This window comes from Pituophis catenifer, unplaced genomic scaffold (assembly GCF_029215685.1).
Source record: "Pituophis catenifer annectens isolate HBS135680 unplaced genomic scaffold, rPitCat1.0.hap2 SCAF_6, whole genome shotgun sequence".
Classification (NCBI taxonomy): Eukaryota; Metazoa; Chordata; class Lepidosauria; order Squamata; family Colubridae; genus Pituophis; species Pituophis catenifer.
This window is the reverse complement of record NW_027256886.1, coordinates 3,924,054-3,946,683: the sequence shown is the minus strand read 5'-3', so window position 1 is coordinate 3,946,683 and position 22,630 is coordinate 3,924,054. Positions and strand designations below refer to the sequence as shown.

At 42.0% G+C, this 22,630-nt stretch overlaps 1 protein-coding gene across 1 annotated transcript in view; it reads left to right on the top strand.

Moving 5' to 3' along the window:
• LOC139318626 (cytochrome P450 2J6-like) overlaps positions 1–22,630 on the top strand; it is a 69,097-nt gene that overhangs the window by 24,842 nt on the left and 21,625 nt on the right. The window contains exons 5-7 of the mRNA XM_070946175.1: positions 14,894–15,056; positions 18,772–18,921; positions 19,231–19,391. Coding sequence (XP_070802276.1) covers positions 14,894–15,056; positions 18,772–18,921; positions 19,231–19,391 — 474 coding nt within the window. The remainder of the gene's footprint in view (positions 1–14,893; positions 15,057–18,771; positions 18,922–19,230; positions 19,392–22,630) is intronic.

Sequence of the window (22,630 nt, the reverse complement as noted above, 5' to 3'; positions counted from 1 at the left end):
GCCTAGGAATAATTGAAATCTGCTAGAGGATTGTTTACAAGTGTCCTCAAATATTCCCTTCACAGAAACATCTCCATTTTTAGGCTCCGTGAGAGATAATTTGTCTCATTAAGACAGGAAATTCTCCTCCCACTTCTGTAACACATAGCATCGTCCTGTCTTTCCATGTTAATTGTCCTCAACATTTCTCATGCTCAAGAAGAAACTTTTACCTCAGAGAAACTTACTACAGGTGGTGGCTTAGGGTGTTTCTGGGCCAAAACCTGTCAGAGAATTGTGCAGCAGGTGACTGAATGAAGTCAGAGATGCTGATACGAAGATGTAGTTTTATATTTTAAAAATATATTTTACATCTGTTTTTCACTCTCTCCAGGCTCCAGAGCCTTTCTAGGAGCCTGGGGAGTGCAAAAAAATTTGGATTTCACCACTGATCTGGACCACAGGCTTATGTTTTTAAATGCATTAAGCTCTATCATATTAATAATTGCACGGTTCCTCCTAATGAAGGCCTTCCAGTCCTATCTGGTACTGCATGTATACCAACAAATCCTTCTCCTTTGCTGATAGCAAAGGGCATAAAAGACACAGCTTCAGTTATGATAGATATGAAAAGCTATTGTTGTCTCAGAAAGCTCAGCTCCTTTTACCCAACAGGTTACTGTTGGGTAAAAGGGGATTTGGCGCGTGCATGTACTTTCCAATTTGGGCACTCACCACTGAATAGGTTCGCCATTACTGCCCTATACCAATTCAGACAAATGGTTATCCAATCTCTTCTTAAAAGCCTCCAGTGATGGAGCACCCATTACTTCTGGAGGCAAGTCATTCACTGATCAATTGTTCTCGCTGACAGGAAATAAGTAAGTCAGGTTTGTTTGTTTGTTTATTCATTTTTCTGTCCATATCGCAATGAAACAGCTCTAGATTGTTGTAGAATAATTAGACCAACACAACTTTTCTAGGTTAGTCAGAGACAGTGTATTGCGCAATAGGTTCAGAGCCAGTTGTACATGAAGCTTTGAACAAAGACAGAACTTAGTTACAATGGTTTTATACACTTCTAAGACAAAAGATTCTGTTAACTCAGCAGTTTTATCATTGCAGACATTCATTACGTTATCTTTGCCAAACAGTCATAATTCTTGTAAGTCACCGAAGCACAGATTCAAATTATCTCTTGTTGATATTTCATGTGGTCATCCTTGGTCTCTTTAACCTTCAAACTGTATATCACCAAATGTCTCTATCTCTGACAACCGAGGGGCCCCTCTTATAGAATGTTTCTACTTCAAAGGAATTTGTCTGCCTTTGTACTATGTCAACTGGATACATTTGCTTAAACAAGCACATTTTCTTTCTTACAATACTATGAATAAAGAGGGCCCTTCAGTGATCATCTAGCTGGACCCACATTACCTACATTAAGATGGCTTAGTTCAGCTAAAGGTTACAAGTTAAAAGTTTACAAGGTAGGCTAAGACTTTATCGTTATTTTTTTAATAAAAATGTTCCTTATTAAAAAACCTTCCTAAGCAATTTGGTACCCTGATCCTGCCCATCATTGTTATGGTCGGGCATTCCTGAGCAGGAGACAAATAATCTACACAAATTGGTGTCATTTCTGTTTAGCAAAGCAATTAAACTAATTAGCTAATTACACCAATAGATTCAAAGTGCTATCCTCAAAATCTATTCCTGTTTACTAAATAATGATGTGCTAGATAATAAGCAATACCTTAATACATGAATAGTTTATCAATGCATGAATACAATTGAGTTCAAGCTAACTGAATTGGGCAATCATTATTCTTATAACAGAATAACAGTCCAAACCCCTGCTCAGGCATGAAACCCTATACAATTTCAGACAAATGGTTGTCCAATCTCTTCTAAAAAAAAACTTCCAGTGTTGGAGCATCCACAACTTCTGGAAGCAAATCGTTCCACTGATTAATTGTTCTAACTGCCAGAAAAATTTCCTTAGTTCTAGGTTGCTTCTCTCCTTGATTAGTTTCCATCCATTTGTTTCTTGCCTGCCTTCAGATGCTTTGGAGAATAGCTTGATTCCTTCTTCTTTATGGCAACCCCTTAAATATTGGAACATTGCTATCATGTCTCCCCTAGTCCTTCTTTTCATTAAATTAGGCATATCCAATTCCAGCAACCGTTCTTTGTATGTTTTAGCCTCCACTCCCCTAATTATCTTTTTGCTCTTCTCTGTATTCTTTCTAGAATCTCAACATCTTTTTTACATCATGGTGACCAAAACTGGATGCAATATTCCAAGTGTGGTCAAATCAAGGCATTATAGAGTGGTATTAACACTTCATGTGATCTTGATTCTATCCCTCTGTTAATCCATCCTAGAACTGTGTTGGCTTTTTTGGTAGCTGCAGCACACGGCTGGCTCATATTTAAGTGATTGTTCACTGGGACTACAAGAACCCTCTCACAATTACTACTATTGAGGGAGATACCATCTATGGTATACCCATGTTTTTGTTGTTGTTTTTGTGTGCCTAAAGATAAAACCTTACTTTGAATTTCATTGTTTTTAGATAGGGCCCAATGTTCAAATCTGTCAAGATTTTTCTGTATCTTAACCTGTCTTCTGGAGTATTGGCTATTCCTGCCAGCTTGGTATTGTCTGCAAATTTGATGAGTTCCCCATCTTTCCCCTCATCTAAATCATTGATGAAGATGTTAAAGAGTACTGGGCCTAAAACAGAGCCTTGGGGTAGCCCACTACATATACTTCCCTCCATGTAGATGCAGTTCCATAAACGACAATGCGATGACTATGGTTGGTCAACCAGTTATGAATCTGTTCTGTCCCCGTATCACGCACACACCCAACCAGCCAGCCGAGGGTTAAATAAACTCTTCAAACACACAACGTCAGTGATAAGGAACTTGGCAGCAACTCCATGGCTGCCTGCCAAGAGCTTTTACTCCGATAACACAGACAAAAATACACACAGTTTGAATAGTCCAGTTTGTAATTAAATCCACGGCAAATAGGCGTTGTGTCCAAAGATGCAAAGTGACTCGCCAGAGATTATCTTTGTCCGTCACAGAGTCCGGATGGCCACCACACTCCCTTTTATAGCCTGTGGGGCGTGGTCCAGTGACTCAGCTTAATCTCTGGCACGCCTCCTTTTCTGCTGCTCATGCTTGTCTCTCCGATGCTGGCGTGGGTCCAACCACAATGTTTCTTTGTCACTATCCGATGGCTCGGAAACACCTGGCTCCTGGCCAATCTCTTCTCCTTCAGGAGGCACCTGAGGCATTGCCAGAGAGGAGGGTCCTGGAGAGGGAGGCCTGGCCATCTCCTCTCCTTCATGTTCGGAGTCTTCTTCCTCCGATAAGATAGGCTCGGAGGACGGAGCCACAACAGAATCCATCTGGTGCTGATGCTGTCTAACCCACATTTTTTTGTCTTATCAAGTAGCTGGTTGTGGTCTGCTGAGGGCCAGAATAAAATAAACCTTCCTAGGTAAAATTCTCCATACTCAGAAAGACACACGGGATTCCAGTAAACTGACTTCTGGCACTGGAGAACTTTCCAGTGTTCCTGAAAAGAACTTGTGAAGATCGAAGCTGGGTATTTTTTTTCCAGCTGGGTTCTGATGTGTCCATCAGGAACTTTTGGCAAACATCACATACACACACAATGTCAGGGAATTGTGCAGCCGGTGTCCAAATGAAGTCAGAGATGCTGACACAAAGATGTAATTTTATATAAACAAATATATTTTACATCTGTATTTGCAACAAACAAGATAGTCAATCAAACAGGAGCTGTCAAGACTGAATTTTAAGTGGGTGTGGGATTGTTTTATCCTGGAGTGGATACAAACCACTATGCTGTGTTTGTACCCAACCACAGCATAGCTAGCTGATGAGTCATGTACATTCCTCACTTGACTGGAAGGAGGAGTTCACCTTAACTGGCTCACTTGACTGGAGGAAGAGAAGGGGAGAAGTCACCTGTTGTGGTCCGCCAGCAGCCTGTGAAGCTGCAGTGGAGTCGGACAGCGATGAGGCTGAGGAAGAACATGGACCAGTCCTGGAAGCTGGGGAAGGCCCGGATGAGGGCTCTGCGTCAGAGACAGAGATGGGACCAGGGCCATCGGGGAGTGAGGTGCGGACTCCAGAGCCTCCAGAGACTGATAGGAGTGAGGCAGAGGAACAGGAGGAGCCTGTTCCTAATGCACGCATGGGAAGAGCTGCCAGAAGGCAAGAGCAGCTCAAGCAAAGAGGACAACTCGGGAATAGGGCCAAGAGATGATTGGCCCCTTCCATAAGGCTTAAAACAGACCAGCAATAGCGTTTGGGCTCTGCCGGAAAACAATGTTGGTAGCTTCGTCTTCTTCATCTACTTCTTGCATTTATTTTTGTATCTGTGACTTCTGAATGTTTGCCAAGAAAGGCCTTTGGCAGTTTGCCTAATTGGATCAAGGTTTGCGATAGGACTGAGGAATTTTTGTTGGGAGGAATTTGCTTTAATTTAGTTTTATGATGCTGGGAATGAAGTCATTCTCAGATGTTCGAATAAAGTTTGTTTGTTTTTTCACTGACTGATTTTCCTACTATTTACTTGGGCCTGGGTCACAACATCACCAAGCAACCAGTTCCCAGCTTGGTTGGACAACATGACTGATTGTTTTGGAAACTTGAGAAAACTGAAACTTATATTGATGTGAAAAGCTCGGGAACTTTAGTACTGACTTTTCACTAGTTAGTGCCAATATGGTGTATCTAAATAAATTTGTACTTTGAGAAAAGGAATGCCTCAGAATTCAATTTGTGAAAGATGCATTACTTGGAACCTGTCAGGAGCATCATGAGGTAAATCACAGATCGTACAGAGCAAACAGAAGAAAAAGGCGGGGAAAAGAGGAAAAAAACCCCTCCCCCTCCACAGCAACCAATCATAGGGCAGATTGCCTCATGCAGGAGCCAACCAATCAATCAATCAATCACAACTGTGTGTTCTGGCTCACTGCATAACCCTTCACTGCTCCAGCTACTAAATTTAAATATCTTAACACGCAAATCTCAAATACACTTTCAATCATCCCATTTTCTCCCTGTCTTTAGGATGGCTCTTCTCCTCTCACAATGTCAGCCTTTGTGGTCACCAATCTTTGCAAATGTCCCTGCAGGAGGCATAACCCCATTAAATGGCTCATTTGATCGGCTGTCGCTGGGGCGGGAGGTGGGAGGTGGGGGTGTTTTTATTACATTAATCTATCTGATTTTTTATTAGTTTTATTTATTTATTATTTATTTATTAATCAAATTTCTATACCGCCCTACTCCCGAAGGACTCAGGGCGGTGAACAGCCAAGATAAAATACAGATAATACAAATATTAAAAAATCCCTTAAAATTATTAAATATTACAGCCGAAACACAGATTAAAACACCCAATTTATAAAATCACAAATTAAAAAATTTAAAAAATTTAAAAGATGGGAGTTAGGCCAGGCCAGCTTGCTGAAATAGAAAAGTTTTCAGAGCACGGCGAAACGTGCGCAGGTCCGGGATCTTCTGTATCTCTAGGGGGAGCTCGTTCCAGATGGTAGGTGCCCCCACAGAGAAGGCTCTCCCCCTGGGGGCCGCCAGTTGACACTGTTTGGCCGACGGCACCCTGAGGAGCCCCTCTCTATGGGAGCGTACTGGTCGGTGAGAGGCTATTGGTAGCAGAAGGCAGTCTCGTAGTTACCCCGGTCCGATGCCATGGAGCGCTCTAAAGGTGGTAACCAAGTTTTATTCTTTTTAAATGTGGTTTTTATATTCTGCAAGCCACCTTGAGTCGCCCTGGGCAAATAGGCGGCAATATTAATTAATTAATTAATTGAATGAATGAATGAATGAATAAATAAATAAATAAATAAATAAATAAATAAATAAATAAATAAATAAATAAATAACAGAGTTGGAAGGGACCTTGGAGGACTTCTAATTCAACCCTCTGCTCAGGCAGGAAACCCTGTACCATTTCAGACAAATAGCTGTCCAATCTCTTCTCATTAATTGCCTTTTCCTCTCCACTGGCTTCCCATACTCATGTACAAAAAATAATGTCTGCCTGCCTGGAAAGTCTGACAAAAATTTTCCTAGGCAGCTAAAAGGCATCTGAAGGAGCTTTCAGCAAGGAGTCATAGAAATCAAACCGAGTTTCTATCTTGCTAAGCAGGCAGAAAAGCACTTGTATATGCAGCAATTCTTATCAATAACACCTGAGGGCTACGAACCTCAAACCTACTCTTTCTGGGAGAGTTTAGTCTCACCCCAAATAAATTCCACCTTATTCCCTGAGTTTAGCTCTCTCCTTATCTGTTGTACTTCCATTTTGTTTGGGTTTGGATTTAGCTTCAGCTTGTTTTCCTTCAGCCAGCCATTTATCAAGCTGGGTGGTAGGGAACATTAAACATGGGAGTCATGACATACTGATGTCACTCTGCTTCCACATTTTTCTCACCCATCATAAATCACCAAAGCATATAGTAACCCCCCAAAATAACCTTCTGTACATAAGTCTGTGGAAACCACTTTCTGAATATAGTCCAACAGGAAGGACTGGAACCACTGTTCCCACAAAAGCCAACTCCAGCCAATGGCCCAGAAGGCTAATTGGTCAATGAAATGAAAGTAACTGATGAAGGCAGGAGAATTACCTCTTCCCGCATCAAGTTTCTGCCATAGCTTATTTGCCAAGAGAACCAAAATAGATTTAGTATCATAGGCAGATAGAGCTGCAGTTCAAATGGCCAGTTTCTTTCAAATTCATCAGGAGACTTTTTTTTTTTAATTTTATTTATATGCCGCCCTTCTCCGGAGACTCAGGGCGGCTTACAATGCGCTAAGCAATAGCCTTCATAGTTTTGTATATTAATACAAAGTCAGCTTATTGCCCCCACAAACTGGGTCCTCAATTTACCTACCTTAGAAAGGATGGAAGGCTGAGTCAACCTTGAGCCTGGCGAGATTCGAACTTGCAGTAATTGCAGGCAGCTGGTCTTAATAACAGGGTGCTTTAGACCACTGTACTACCAAGGCTCAAGACATTGCTTTCTTCATTACCTGAAACATTACAAAATGGTCTATAATAATAAACCAAAATGTGATTTAATTCTACTAGTGAAAAATTAACACTGATGTTGTAACTGCCCAGGCTACAGTATTTCCATATTTTATAAATCAGCCTAAACTCCACAATAGATGAGATGTACAATTCCCTTCGTGTATTCCATCCAGACCTATCTGTTACCTGAACCGGACTATTTTGGTAGTCCTTCATCCCTGAACAACATGGTCTGAAGAAGGTCATCCCCAAGTACTGTATTTTTCGGCATATAAGACGCACCTTCCCGCCCCCCCTAAAAGGGGGTGAAAATTTAGGTGCGTCTTATACACAGAATGTAGCCCTGCCCACTCACTGGCCCCTACTCTTTGGCCTCTGCCTCGCAGCAGTTACCTCCTTGCAAGCAAACAGCAAGAAAAAACAGCTCCTTTCAGCTTCAGCACAGCCTAATTAGCACAAGTTGATTGGATCGGCCTCCTGACTCTCAGCTGATTTGCTCTCAGCTGTTTTGCACAGGCTCTGCTGCTTGCTGCAAAGAGATAAATTGCTGGAGCAAATTTTTTTTTTTCCCTGTGCTAATCAAACTATGCTGAAAATGTAAATGAAAGTAAAGCAGGCTGTTTGCTGTTTGCTGCAACGAGGCAAAATTGCTCAGAGGCAGAGGGAGATTTCTTTTTCTCCTTTTCCTCACCAAAAAAGGTAGGCGCGTCTTATACTCCAGTGCGTCTTATACTCCGAAAAATATGGTATTGCAGATTTCCACATCTGTCCATAGCAATAAGAGTTATGCAAAGCTGTTCTTCTTCAGACAGAAACAAAATATCAAAGCCCAATTGTAGTTGGGACAGATCCATGGCAGTCAGAAAGCAAAGCTGACATCCTGGGCCATTCCTGAACTGACAATCTGAGCATGAATATTGAAATCCCTGAGGAAAAGATAATAAAGGTAATCCAATGCCACATTAGCCGTTACTGTTATGTGGCCAGGTATAAAGGCATCCCACCTGAAGAGCATGAATGGAGTAAAAGGGAGAAAAAAGCTCTAGAAACTGAATGTACTAGAAGTTACCAAGATTCAACATGAAAATCTATTTCATCAGTTACAAATCTTTTCATGTTGCCTTTCTGATGGGATATACTCTGGAGAATCAATTATTACTCCCTTTGTGATGTCCCTTTGCACGCGCAATTTTGGACGCTCTGCGCATGCGCAAAGCCTTCTGCACATGCGCAGAGCAGTGGTGGGTTGCCCCCGGTTTGCACCGGTTCTATAGAACTGGTAATAAAATCGGCATGAGGCTCCGCCTACTGACCCTGATGTCATCAGAACGCTTCTGCGCATGCGGCCCCATTGCGAACCAGTAGTAACGGTAAGTAGAACCCATCCCTGGCGCAGAGGGTCAAAAACAGGTTACTTCCTGGTTAAAACCAGGAAGTAACAATGTCCGAGCGGGTGGGCGGAGCCTCACGCTCCCGCCACTACCAGTTCTCTGAACCACGTGCCACCGCCGCTACCAGTTTGCTCAAACCGGTGCAAACTGGTACCATTTCACCCCGATCCACACCCTTATAAACTGTGCTATTCCAACACAGGCTTAAACTTAAAACACCAGAAAAGCATACAACTAAATACAAAATAGCTATTCAGTATGATAAATGTTTCATATAATGTATATACCTATTCATTTAATATTGTGTTTTGCTTCTATTTACTCAATAGTGAAACTTCTTCAACCTATTGCTAGGTTCACACAACATATGGACATGTTTGTAAGGAGCATTTTCAGTTGTGTCCATGGATTATTAGGCAGTTTGTATGGTGAGATCATTTTTAGACCGGTATTTCAAAACACCTACTGTACAGCTCTCTACCTATAATTTGATCCTTGCTTGCCCTTCAAAAACTGTGCTACCATAGTTTTATTTGATAACATCTTGCTCACAAAGTGTCAATGCTTATTAGACAGGGCATTAAAAGACATCTTCCCAGTCTCTTCCCATTAGCGAAATAAAGAACCAGCAAGACAATGATGGTGATGGGAATATTTCTGTTTGTTTTGCTGCTTGCTCTGCTGATTCTCCTTTTCTTCAAACAACTCTGGTCCCGAAGACATTTGCCTCCCGGTCCTTTGGCTCTACCTCTCATGGGGACCTTGTGGACTTACGGGTTTTGGCTTCGCGAAGATTATTTCCGTAAGGTATTTCATTCTAAATAATCAGCAAGTCATATACAAAATAATACTCAACTGTTTTCTTTGTACCGCAACTATAAACAAATGTATTAACCTAGCAAAATGATGAGGAATTTAATTAATCAAGTGCCGGTGATGATGTTTGATTAGTAATGTACCTCATCGAACCAGAATATTCAAGCTGAGACCTGCTCACCAACATTTCACAGAGCAGGGTATGAAAGAAACTTCACAGAGCAGGACTGATATTTTAGAAGGCAGATTCTAGTTCAACCTTACTAAGAAATGTTTGATAATGGAACGAATTCACCAGAGACAGAGGTGGTTTCCCTTCACTCTGCTCAAATGAGATTAGAGATTCCTCTGTTGAAGATGCTTTGTTTTGTGTTCCTACAGTGGATAATGGGTGGAACTTGATAGCTTAAACGACCCCTTCTAATTCTGCAGTTCTATAATGATTTCAAAAACTATTTCTGGATCTGAGTTCTGAAGGGTAACTGCTGTTTTAGATAATGATTCATATGCAGCTATTTGGAGAAGGAAGCAATAGAACAGGTTTGTCTGTACAGATATGACATACCAGTATGTGCTTGGTATCTGGTATAGCTATGACCTAGATATTGGTGGTGATACAATCTAATTGAACCACCTCTCTACTTTTGGCAGATTTTCCTGCACCAACGCTCTTAGCAGTGTAAGATACCTAACTTTTTAATACTTCAGAAGTAGTTTTCAGGAAACTTTGTGTAATGGGGAGAATCATTCAGTTGGGCAATACTGTTGGTGGAATTACCATACTCTAGTAATATTCCTCCAATAGTCACTAGCAAAATTAGTCACTGTGTGCTAAATCCAGTTGAAACAACCCTTTTGTCTAGATAATGAAAGCTACATTCTTCTTTCAAGTCCCACTATTTCATCAAAAAGTCAGAAGGAAAAGAATCGTCCAATTCAAGATGTAGGTTACGAACAGAGGTGTGTTCTACTTACCTTTACTACCGGTTCGCAACAGGGTCGCGCACACTCTCTCTTCTGCGCATGCACAGAAGCGTTTTGATGATGTCAGGGTCAGTGGGCGGAGCCTCCCGCTGGTTTTATTACCGATTCTATAGAACCGGTGCGAACCGGGGGCAACCCACCACTGGTTACGAAACCAAAATAATTCAGGAGCAGATTTTGAGGTTGCTGATCCTGTAGAATTATTTTGGAATGCTAGAATAATACCTAAACATCACAATTTTATCCTCAGTGAAGGACAAAAAGGCTTTTCTTTAAACAAATGTATCACCAAGAAAAAGTTACACAGAACAGAACAAAAGTGTGGGGGGGGGACAATTTATGAACTGGAAATGTTGTTTATGACTGTCTTCTACCCAACACATGTGCGTTCTTGGAGAAGAGAAAAAAGCTCATTCCCTTTCTCTTCTTGGTCTGAGAGAAGCCAGTTTACCAGATTAACGATCTGAAAAGTAGTTGCAGAACAATGCCGAAAACCATGCTCACTATCCACTTCTAGATTTGTGCTCCTTTCTCAGAGGCTAATTTAACCATGTATTTTTCTTTATGTCTAAGAGTGGGATCATCCAGAGGGAACTGAAGAAGCTTCTCAAATGAGAAGCAAAATGTCTTCAAGGAAAAAACAAAATCCAGTTGCCATTTGGAAAAGCACCTCTAGGACAATCCATAACCTGGATGACTGAGAATCTCCATAAACATAGACAAGGGAAAAACCCTTCCTTTCCCCTGAATAGATTTTAAAATTTCACCTCAGGAATAGTTTCTGTTGCCATTTCAACAGAGGTACCCTGAGACGAGTATCTCTGAAAGAAACCACTGCAGCAGCAATAAACCAGCTCTATCAGTGATGGCTAACCTTTTTGCTGTTGTGTGCCAAAAGCAGAGGGAGTGTGGGGGGTGTTAGGATATGGTTTGAGCCTAATAAGTTGTCCAGGCAATATATGTGTTCTGTGACTTTAATATGAATATGTATCGTGTGACTTTAAAGTTTTACTGCTGATTCATTGTAATGCTGAGTCATGCTGTAATTAGATAATTACTGGTTGTGAATGTATTTAAGAAAGGTACTGTAACGTATTCAATTGATGATATGCTACCATTGTGTGAGGAGTGCTATCCATTGTGCTATGATCGTTAGATGGATCTGCTACCATCGTGGTTTGTGAACCAGAGTGAGTTTGTTATTCTAACCAACTACTGTTTGTGTGGTAAGAAGATTTTTGTATCACTGGACTGATTTAACTGGCAAAGACTTGGATTGATTTAAAGACTATGAGATTGTTTTTTCACTATAAAGTAAACTTTTGATAAACCAGTTTGCACATCTCTTATTCATTGCAACGTTTCTCTGTGCTCTACACTCTGCTGGTTGGTAACACAACAACAATATCCTTAACAGGGGGCTCACGCGCATGTGTGCCCACACCCATAATTCAATGTGCCCTGGACCATTTATGGCCTCCGGGGGTGGTGGGGAAGGCCATTTTCTTTCACCCCAGGCTCCTAGAAAGCATCTGGAGCCTGGGGAGAGCAAAAAATGGGCCTTCCTCACCCCCTGGAGGCCCTCTGGAGGCTGGAAACAGACTGTTTCCAGTGGGCCCAGAAGGCCTGAAAATCAGCTGGCCGGCATGCAGATGAGTGCTGCAGCTGAGCTAGGGCAATGCTTGCATGCCTGCCGATATGGCTCTGCATACCACCTGTGGCATACGTGCCATAGGTTTGCCATCACGGAGCTATATGGTATCATTTCTGTATACATAATATATTTTTATTTGATTTATTTATCAAGTTTATACACAGCCCAGTTCATCCTAAGGGAATTTGGGCAGTTTACATACAGCGTATGTAAAAGAGACAGAGATAGAACATGTTAAAAGCAAGAGTGAAATAAATTTAGAACTTGTTATACTTGCAGCTGATTGTCTCCAGCTTTTCTGTCTTTCTCTGGAGCCAGAGAAATGGATTCTTGACACAATCTCTGCTTCCTATTGAGCAAAGTGAAGCAATGCAGGTTCCAGCGAGTGCAATTGTCCTCTCTTGAAGATGACTTCTTTCTCCAACAGTGCAATAACTGTGCAATAAGGCTCCTTAAAGTGTGAATGGGTGTGACCAGACTCTTTTTTGATTTGGGGTGACTATTGAATAACAAGGCTCTCCTCTGCACACTCTGCATGTCATCAATCGTGAGGAAGTTTATTTTAACATCTCACCCAATAGTTTGTATAGAGATTGTTTTGCCCTTGTGGACAATCTTAATTCAGGTCACAACCCGTCTGATGAAGAACACTAGATCATGGCACAACAAAGTCTCTAGACCAGTGATGGCTAAGCTTTTCCCAAAGCACACGCCCGAACCCCCAAAATGCAATGTGTGTCTGCCCCCCCCCCACATGCGCCCCACACATGCACAGTTGGCTGAACTGGGGCAACGGCTTGTGTGCCCACAGAGAGGGTACTGCGTGCCACCTGTGGCACACCTGCCATAGGTTCGCCATCACAGCTCTAGACTGTCCTGTCAATATAACAATCAGTTGGACAGTTCAGAAGTTGATGGCTGAAAAAAGCAGAGGGCAAAGAGGTTGAGAAAGCCTCTGAAAAGCAAAATGGACTGCTTAAAAGATGTAACAAACAAGCTGTTTGTTGTGACCCAGGCCCAAGTAAGTAGTAGGAAAATCAGTCAGTGAAAAAACAAACAAACTTTATTCGAACAGCTGAGAATTACTTCATTCCCAGCATCTTTCAACTAAATTAAAGCAAATTCCTCCCAACACCAATTCCTCAGTCCTATCGCAAACCTTGATCCAATTAGGCAAACGTTCAGAAGTCACAGATACAAAAATAAATGCAAGACGTAGACGAAGAAGAAGACGAAGCTACCAACGTTGTTTTCCGGCAAAGCCCAAATGCCGTTGCTGGTCTGTTTTAAGCCTTATGGAAGGGGCCAATCATCTCTTGGCCCTACTCCCGAGTTGTCCTCTTTCCTTGAGCTGCTCTTGCCTTCTGGCAGCTCTTCCCATGCGTGCATTAGGAACAGGCTCCTCCTGTTCCTCTGCCTCACTCCTATCAGTCTCTGGAGGCTCTGGAGTCTACACCTCACTCCCCGATGGCCCTGGCCCCATCTCTGCCTCTGACACAGAGCCCTCATCGGGGCCTTCCCCAGCTTCCAGGACTGGCCCATGTTCTTCCTCAGCATCATCGCTGTCCGACTCTGCTGCCAACTCCGCAGGCTGCTGGCGGACCACAACATTGTTTGTCAGGCCTGGAAGCCATCTTGGGCATTGAATCAGCAGGCCTGCCACAATTATTGTATGGAGCTGGGGAGGGGGGATTGTATGGAGCTGGGGAGATATATAGTCAAAATAACATTCCTTTCTCTGAGAGTCAAGGCCACTCTGCCTTGCACCTGGAGGGGTGTGGCTGGGAAGCATCTCCAGTTGGGACGGTGCATTGATTGGACCATGTGATGGACATGTGGGTGTTGGGGCAGGGACTTGGACTTTTTTTTGGGTGGGGAAAACCTGGAAGCTTTCATATCCAGGTTTTCCCAGATGTGCCAAGATGACATCTCTAATAAAATGGAACTTTGAGGAATGCCTAGCCTTGGAGTCTTCTTTCAGTGGGGGGTGTTACTTGGAACCCGGACACTGCTTCAGACAATTATTGGCTCACCTATCTGTCATTCAGAAGAGGGGTGGATAGTAACAAGATCATCTCGCATTCAAGGCAAAGGAGAATGGAGCAAACAGATTGGAGATAGTGTTGTGACTCCGACCCCTGAGGCCGACTTATCGGAGGGAGAAGGCTCCGAACATGAAGGAGAGGAGTTGGCCAGGCCTCCCTCTCCAGGACCCTCCTCTCTGGAAATGCCTCAGGTGTCTCCCGAAGGAGAAGAGATTGGCCAGGAGCCAGGTATCTCCTCGCAGTCGGACAGTGACGGAGATAAGTCTTGGCTGGATCCATGCCAGCGTCGGTGAGACAGGCGCACGCAGCAGAAAAGGAGGCGTGCCAGAGATTAAGCTGAGTCACTGGACCACACCCCACAGGGGATAAAAGGGGGTGAGGTGGCCATTCAGACTCTGTGACGGACAAAACAAACTACTAGCAAGTCACATTGTATCTTTGAAACAACGTTATCTGCCTTGGATTTAATACGGACTGGACTTGACAATTCTTGAACTGTGTGTATCTTGTTTGGGTTTATCTGTCGGAGGAACAACCCCTCCCTCTATGAGTAAAGTTCTTGGCAAGCAGCTACTGGGTTGCTGCCAATCCTCTTATCGAAAGAATTTGTTGTCTGCCAGTTTTATTTAACCCCTGGCTATCTGTTTGTATGTGTGTGTGAGACGGGGACAGAACAGATAGTGGATTTCAGGAAGAAACAAAGAGAAAGGAACATCCCAGGAAAATAAAGGAAATGTGTACCAATTTTTTTGGCAGGAGAGAGAGAAAATAAGTTTCTAAAGAGCAGACAGTTCCATATGGTGAAAGGCCTTAGAATTGAGGATTCAGGGAAGGCGGTAGGTGGCATATTAGCTGTAAATGATCTATTTTATATGATCGTAACATTTTACAACTTTGATTGACTTGACAGCATGTGAAAGAATATGGAAATATATACTCCATGTGGGTCGGACATTACCTTCTAGTAGTGCTGTCTGGATTCAAAACTGTGAAAGAAGGAATGACCCGCTTCCCAGAAGAATTCTCATATCGACCAGAGGATGCTTTCATGACAGCTGTAGGGAATAGAAGGGGTAAGTAGAAATAATAAGGAATTATATCTAAATAACTATCACACTGTTACAATTTGTGGGGATAGTATGTATAGCATGGGGGTGGGGGGGGGGGGAAGTAAGGGATAATAAACAAAATGATTTACAGTTATGAGTTAAGCAAAAGAAATATTGCTATAATCCAGTTTTCACCACATTATTTATTTATTCAAACTTCTATACCGCCCTTCTCCTTTCGGATTAATTCATTATTGCATTATTGTGCATCATTTCATCTTGCCTGTCACATTGACTCAGACATTGCATTTCCTTTTTGTAATTATTTGATGTTTCTTTAGGTAATACGTAAAACCACATATGATTGGGCTCTATTTTTTTTTTTAAAGAATAAATGAATATGTAAATATTTTTTTTCTGCGTGGTGGCACAGTGGTCAGAGGGCAGTACTGCAGGCTACTTCTGCTGGCTGCCGGCTGCCTGCAATTTGGCAGTTTGAATCCCATCAGGCTCGAGGTTGACTCAGCCTTCCATCCTTCCGAAGTCCGTAAAATGAAGACCCAGATTGTTGGGGGCAATAGGCTGACTCTGTAAACCGCTTAGAGAGGGCTGTAAAAGCACAGTGAAGCGGTATATAAGTCTAAGTGCTATTGCTATTGCTATTCTTTACATATTTTTTTTTTTAATTTGATTTATATGCTGCCCTTCTCCGGAGACTCAGGGCGGCTTACAATGTACTCAGCAATAGCCTTCATCCTTTTTGTATATTTATACAAAGTCAGCTTATTGCCCCCACAACTGGGTCCTCAATTTACCTACCTTAGAAAGGATGGAAGGCTGAGTCAACCTTGAGCCTTGGCGAGATTCGAACCTGTAGTAATTGCAGGCAGCTGGTCTTAATAACCAGCTTAATAACAGGGTGCCTTAGACAACTGTACTACCAAGGCTCGTTTCATATTCTAGCACTGATGACGTTACCAAGGTAGGGTAATCTATCTTGGGTAATGAAACATCTGCAAGAAAAAAAAAACAAGCTCAGATAGCACCAAGGGCCCCTCACACAATTATATAGTTAATATTTCCCATATTATAATTATGCAAATTCACACTATTTTTTATTCCTATTCATGGTTGCTTGATTGGCTTGTTCCTCTTGCCATCTTCTAGGAAGATTCATGTCTTCTTAAGTTCAGGGAGACAATTTCCATTTGTTGATGCATTGAAATTTCTTCCCCATTTTCTGACTGATATATGATTAAGAAGGAACCAATTTTTTTAGTGAATTCTACACTTAAGTAATTGCTTCCTTAGAAATTAGAGTCCTTTATAAAGAATATAACTTACTTATCTCTTAATGAAAATGCACTTTTTATATTGTCCTGATTTATCTGTTCCAGTTCACGAACTTTTCTAAGAGTATTTCCCCTCAAATGAGCATCAACAAACTTAATATATTCTGGGGGGGGGGGTTACTCTGTTGTCTGACTTCATAAACTATAGGGCTGATCTCCTTATGACATTAATGAAGTTCAGGAAAGAATGATTCTACCAGGTAAAGGTCTATGGAGATTCTCAGTCATCCAGGTCAAGATTTATTTATTATTTATTTATTAGTTCAATTTATATGCCACCCTCCTCCGAAGACTCAGGGCAGCTTACAATGCACTCATAGCAATAGCCTTCACTCTTTTGTATATACCTGCTTATTAGGGCTTTTGCCCTCCCCCCTCCATAAGCGGTGTTTCTACAAAGTCATCTTATTGCCCTCACAATCCAGGTCCTCAATTTACCTACCTCGGAAGGATGGAAGGCTGAGTCAACCTTGAGCCTGGTGAGATTTGAACTCGCACTAATTGCAGGCAGCTGGCAGCTAAGTGCTACATAACAGCACTTAGTCCGCTGCACCACCAAGGCTCTTCTAAGGTTGCCCCAAAGGTGCCTTTTTAAGAGACAACTGGACTTTCTTGTTTTTCAAAAGGACCTCTTGAAAAAAGCACCTTCGGGATTCTACCATGTAGCAATGAAACTAAGAATCTCAACATTTGCAATGTTTTCTCTGTCCCCCGGAATTCAAATATTTCATCCCGAAGATCAACCATACATGGCCTAATGTCCAGAAGATTGTTTAGAAGCTTTTTTAAAAAAACATAAGGATTCTGGACATTTATCAGTTTCAGGATAGCTGTCAATAATAGCTGTCAATAAAACACTTATTTAAACATTTCCTTAATTTAAGCAGGTTGGACTAGAAGACCTCCAAGGTCCCTTCCAATTCTCCTATTCTATTCTATTCTATTCTATTCTATTCTATTCTATTCTATTCTATTCTATTCTATTCTATTCTATTCTATTCTATTCCATTCCATTCCATTCCATTCCATTCCATTCCTTGTCCTATTCTATTCTATTCTATTCTATTCTATTCTATTCTATTCTATTCTATTCTATTCCATTCCATTCCACTCCACTCCACTCCACTCCACTCCACTCCACTCTACTCTAATTCTTCATTCTATTCTATTCTATTCTATTCTATTCTATTCTATTCTATTCTATTCTATTCTATTCTATTCTATTCTATTCTATTCTATTCCATTCCAACATACTAAAACTTCATTTCTTCAATTGTTTTGTACCCCTCCAACTTGCACTTTTCTTTCAAATATATTATTTTCCAGCTCCTTAATTTAAAGTCATTGTTTTTAATAAACTATTGGTCATTTTTCCCTACTACATGCTTGAATAGGTCAGATAAAGACTACCACATTCTGGCTCAGAAGATAATAAGCTTCGTTATTTTTAACGAAGCTTTTCTTATAACTGTTTGTTCATTTATAGACGGCTTTCATAAAAGCAGTTTAAAATATCGTACTTAATTATTGGCAGGAAAACCCAACAGAAATTTTATTAAGGGGACCTTGGTGCTCTATGAGGTTAGTTGTTTTCATGCATTTCATGACCCAAACTAAATAACATCAACTCTGGTCACTTGATTAAACTTGGTGAATAAAAAAGCCATTTGCTTATTTTGCTGGTCAGTTTCAATCTTGTAGGAGGAAGTTGCAGATGGGTTCTGAGATCCCTGAGAAGATCCTATCTCTTGTGCCTATAACAAATATCCTTGTACATTAATGCTTACATCATCTTAGAAGGTCTTGATGTCCATTGTATAAAATTGAGGTTGGCAAGCACTGCATCTGTGGTCACCATACCACATGGGGGTGTCCATGTGACTCCCGAAAAGAATAAATATTTTTGTAAAAAAAATAATAATAATAACATAGCCAGAATCTTACAAAATGGCAACATGTCATAAAGTTTTGGTATTCCCATCTGAAATCCAAAGAGATATTTGGCAAGAACTGTACAACGAGCCTGTAGTACAGTGGACTGTACAGTGCAAGCACTGTTATTAACAGATTAACATCTGCTGCTTGCAATTACTGCAAGTTCAAATCTCACCAGGCTCAAGGTTGACTCAGCCTTCCATCCTTTCAAAGGTAGGTGAAATGAGGACCCAGATTGTGGGGGCAATAAGCTGACTTTGTATAAATATACAAAAGTATGAAGGCTATTGCTTAACGCATTGTAAGCCGGCCTGAGTCTCTGGAGAAGGGCGGCATATAAATTAAAGCAAAAAGAAAAAGAAAAAAAGAAAAAAAGAACTGGACCTAACTGGGCTTTTAAAAAATATGAATGTAGTCAGGAATCATTTATCATTGTCTGCTGATGCCTTTAGGAATTATTTTCTCCAATGGCCACATCTGGAAACAGCAGCGACACATTGGCGTCACTTCTCTGCGGAAGCTGGGCCTGGGAAAGAAAAGCATTGAGCATCAGATAGAAGACGTGGCTCAGACGTTGGTGGAGATGTTTAGACAAACAGAAGGTCTGTAATTTTGGGTAACACTCAAGTCTGCATCTGCCAAAATCTTTTTTATTCTGAGTATTTTAAAGAAAAAGAGATTATTCGATTTTTTTTTTTAGTTTTGAAAGTTCCCAATTTCCATAGAGTTCCCAATTTCCTTCCTTCCTTCCTTCCTTCCTTCCTTCCTTCCTTCCTTCCTTCCTTCCTTCCTTCCTTCCTTCCTTCCTTCCTTCCCTCCCTCCCTCCCTCCCTCCCTCCCTCCCTCTCTTCTCCTGTTCTTTAATAATTCATTTTGGAATCTTATCTTTGTTTAAATATCTTTGTTTGCAGGACAGCCTTTTGATCCTTCATGTGCAGTAGTAAATGCAGTTTCCAATGTCATATGTGCTTTGAGTTTTGGACATCAGTTTGCTCCTGAAGATGAGAACTTCCAGAAGTTAATTAAAGCCCTTGAAATTATTGTGAAATTCTCTGGTTGCTTTTTTCATGTGGTGAGTCATGTTTTCTATTAAAGCTCCCCCCAAAAAATATGTTTCCAATAGTTTTTGTTGTTGTTAGCTGCGAAGTCGTGTCCAACTCATCGCGACCCCGTGGACACTGTTCCTCCAGGCCTTCCTGTCCTCTACCATCCTCTGGAGTCCATTTAAATTCATGCCTACTGCTTCAGTGACTCCATCCAGCCACCCCATTCTCTGTCGTCCCTTTCTTCTTTTGCCCTCCATCTTTTCCAGCATTAGTTTACAATAGTATTTTCATGTAATTATGAATGTAAGGCATGGAAGAAGCCTTGGAAATAACCAGTTGTACTTCTAACACAGTAAGTGTGTGCACCCTTGAGTCAGATTCGACTCTTGCCTGATAAGAGCCTCAACAAGCCTTTGCAGTTTTCTTGTCAAAATTTCAGAAATGGATTCCCATTGCCTACTTCGTAGAGCTGAGAGACAGGGACTGGTTCAAGGTCATCCAGTTGATTTAGTGCTTGAGTGGTGACTAGAACTTAGGGCCGTGATGGCGAACCTATGGCACGCGTGCCACAGGTGGCACGCAGAGCCATATTAGTGGGCACGCCAGCTCAGCTCTGGGGTGCATGTGCGTGCCGGCCAGCTGATTTTCGGGCCTTCTGGGCCCACCAGAAGTAGGGAAACAGGCTGTTTCCTGCCTCTGGAGGGCCTGGGGGTGGGATGGGGAAGGCCCATTTTTCTTTCTTACCTGGCTCCAGATCCTCTCTGTGTATCTGGGAACAGCGAAAACAGCCTTTCCCACTCCCTTGGAGGCCCTACGGAGGCTGAAAGGGCCCATTTCCCTACTCCCGGTGGGACAGGAAGTGACATTTTTTCCTGTCCCTAGCCTCCAGAGACTCCTAGAGAGGCTCCTAGAGACTCCTAGAGAGGCTCCTACAGACTCCTAGAGAGGCTCCTACAGACTCCTAGAGAGGCTCCTACAGACTCCTAGAGAGGTTCTGGAGGCTGGGGACAGCAAAAAATGTCACTTCCTGTCCCACCGGGAGTTGGGAAATGGGCCCTTTCAGCCTCCGTAGGGCCTCCAAGGGAGTGGGAAAGGCTGTTTTCGCCGTTCCCAGATACACAGAGAGGATTTGGAACCAGGTAAGAAGGAAAAATGGGCCTACCAGGCCATCATGTGCCAGGAGAGGGGGAGGAGGGGGTTGCACACACATGCGCATGGGCATGTGCACGTGTGACCCTCCCCCACCTCCCCTCTCCTGGCACGCAATGGCAAAAAGGTTAGCCATCACTGACTTAGGGTATCTAGTTTCTAGGCTGGTGCATTAACCACTACACCAAAATGGTTCTCCCCATGAAGGAATCCATTATTTCAGTATCACCAGCAGATGGCCCTCCATCCATCCATCCATCCATCCATCCATCCATTCATCCCATGTTTAAGCCATTCAAACAAAAGGTGATTGACCACTTTTTTTTTCATGTGGTGAGTCTGTTTTTTATTAAAGCTCTCCAAAAACCTATGTTTCCATCAGTAGTTTCATGGAATCATGAATGTAATTCAGGGGGGAAGCCTTAGAAATTGCCTATTGCACTGTTATCCCCAATAGGTGTGTCTGTCCTTGAGACACACCTATTGGGGATAGTACAGTACAGAGAGCCTTGGTAGTACAGTGGTTTAATGCACCCTGTTATTAACACAGCTGCTTGCAATTTCTGCAGGTTCAAATCTTACCAGGCTCAAGGTTGACTCAGCCTTCCATCCTTTCTAAGGTAGGTTAAATGAGGACCCAGTTTGTGGGGGCAATAAGCTGACTTTGTATTAATATACAAAAGTATGAAGGCTATTGCTTAATGCATTGTAAGCCGCCCTGAGTCTCCGGAGAAAGGCGGCATATAAATCAAATAAAAAAAAAAATCAGTCTTGACTCAAGGTGAAAAGCCTGGACAAGTCTTTGTAGTTTTCTTGTCAAGATTTTGGAAGTGGTTTGCCATTGCTCACTTCCTGGGGCTGTGACAAAAGAACTCTTCCAGTGTCATATAGTTGAGTTAGTGCTTGAGTTGGGACTAGAACTCAGAGTATCTGAGTTCTAGTCCCAACTCAAGCACTAACTCAACTATATCTAGTATCTAGTTTTTAGCCTGGGGCATTAACAACTAAACCAAAATGGTTCTGCCCATGAATGAATCCCTCATTTCAGTATGACCAGCAGATGGCCAACCATGATCCTCTGTTTACATTGACATTTATTTCTATTTTATTTATTAGTTTGTCAAACATGTGCAAGATAGCAGGTATAAATATGAACATGGACATGAATGAAGGTAATGAATACAGATAAATAGGGACAGTAGGACAGGGATGGTAGGCATGCTGGTGCGCTTATGCGCGCCCCCTTTACGGACCTCTTAGGAATGGGGAGAGGTCCACGGTAGACAGTTTAAGGTTGAAGCTGTGAGAGTTTGAGGATGTAACAATGGAGTCGGAGATGTAACAATAGAGCATTCCAGGCATCGACCACTCTGTTGTTGAAGTCGTATTTTCTGCAATTGAGTTTGGAGCGGTTTACCTCGAGTTTGTATCAATTGTTTGCCCGTGTATTATTGCAGTTGAAGCTGAAGAAGTCGTCGACAGGTAAGATGTTGTAGCAGACAATTTTGTGTACTATGTTTAAATCAGACCGCAGGCGGTGCAGTTCCAGATTGTCTAAGGCCAAAATTTCAAGCCTTGATGGCATAGGGAATTCTCTTCTCTTCTCTTCTCTTCTCTTCTCTTCTCTTCTCTTCTCTTCTCTTCTCTTCTCTTCTCTTCTCTTCTCTTCTCTTCTCTTCTCTTCTCTTCTCTTCTCTTCTCTTCCCTTCCCTTCCCTTCCCTTCCCTTCCCTTCTCTTCTCTTCTATTATTATATTATATTATAGCTCTAGATGGTCTACCACTCTTTGAGTCTGTCCATGATTGAACAGTTCTCACCAATTTTTCCTAATACTGAACCAACATTTGCTTCCTTACAATATAAACACTAAGCAGTGTGCAGCAGCCACTGAAAAAGCCAACACAGTGGAATAGAATCAAGATCACATGAAGTGTTAGTAACACTTTATAATGCCTTGGTAAGACCACACTTGGAATATTGCATCCAGTTTATTCACCATGATGTAAAACAGATGTTGAGACTCTAGAACAGGAGTGTCAAACTCACGTCATCATGTTGTCATCACGTGACGTGTCATGACTTTCCCCTCCCCCTTCACTAAACTGGGGGTAAGCGC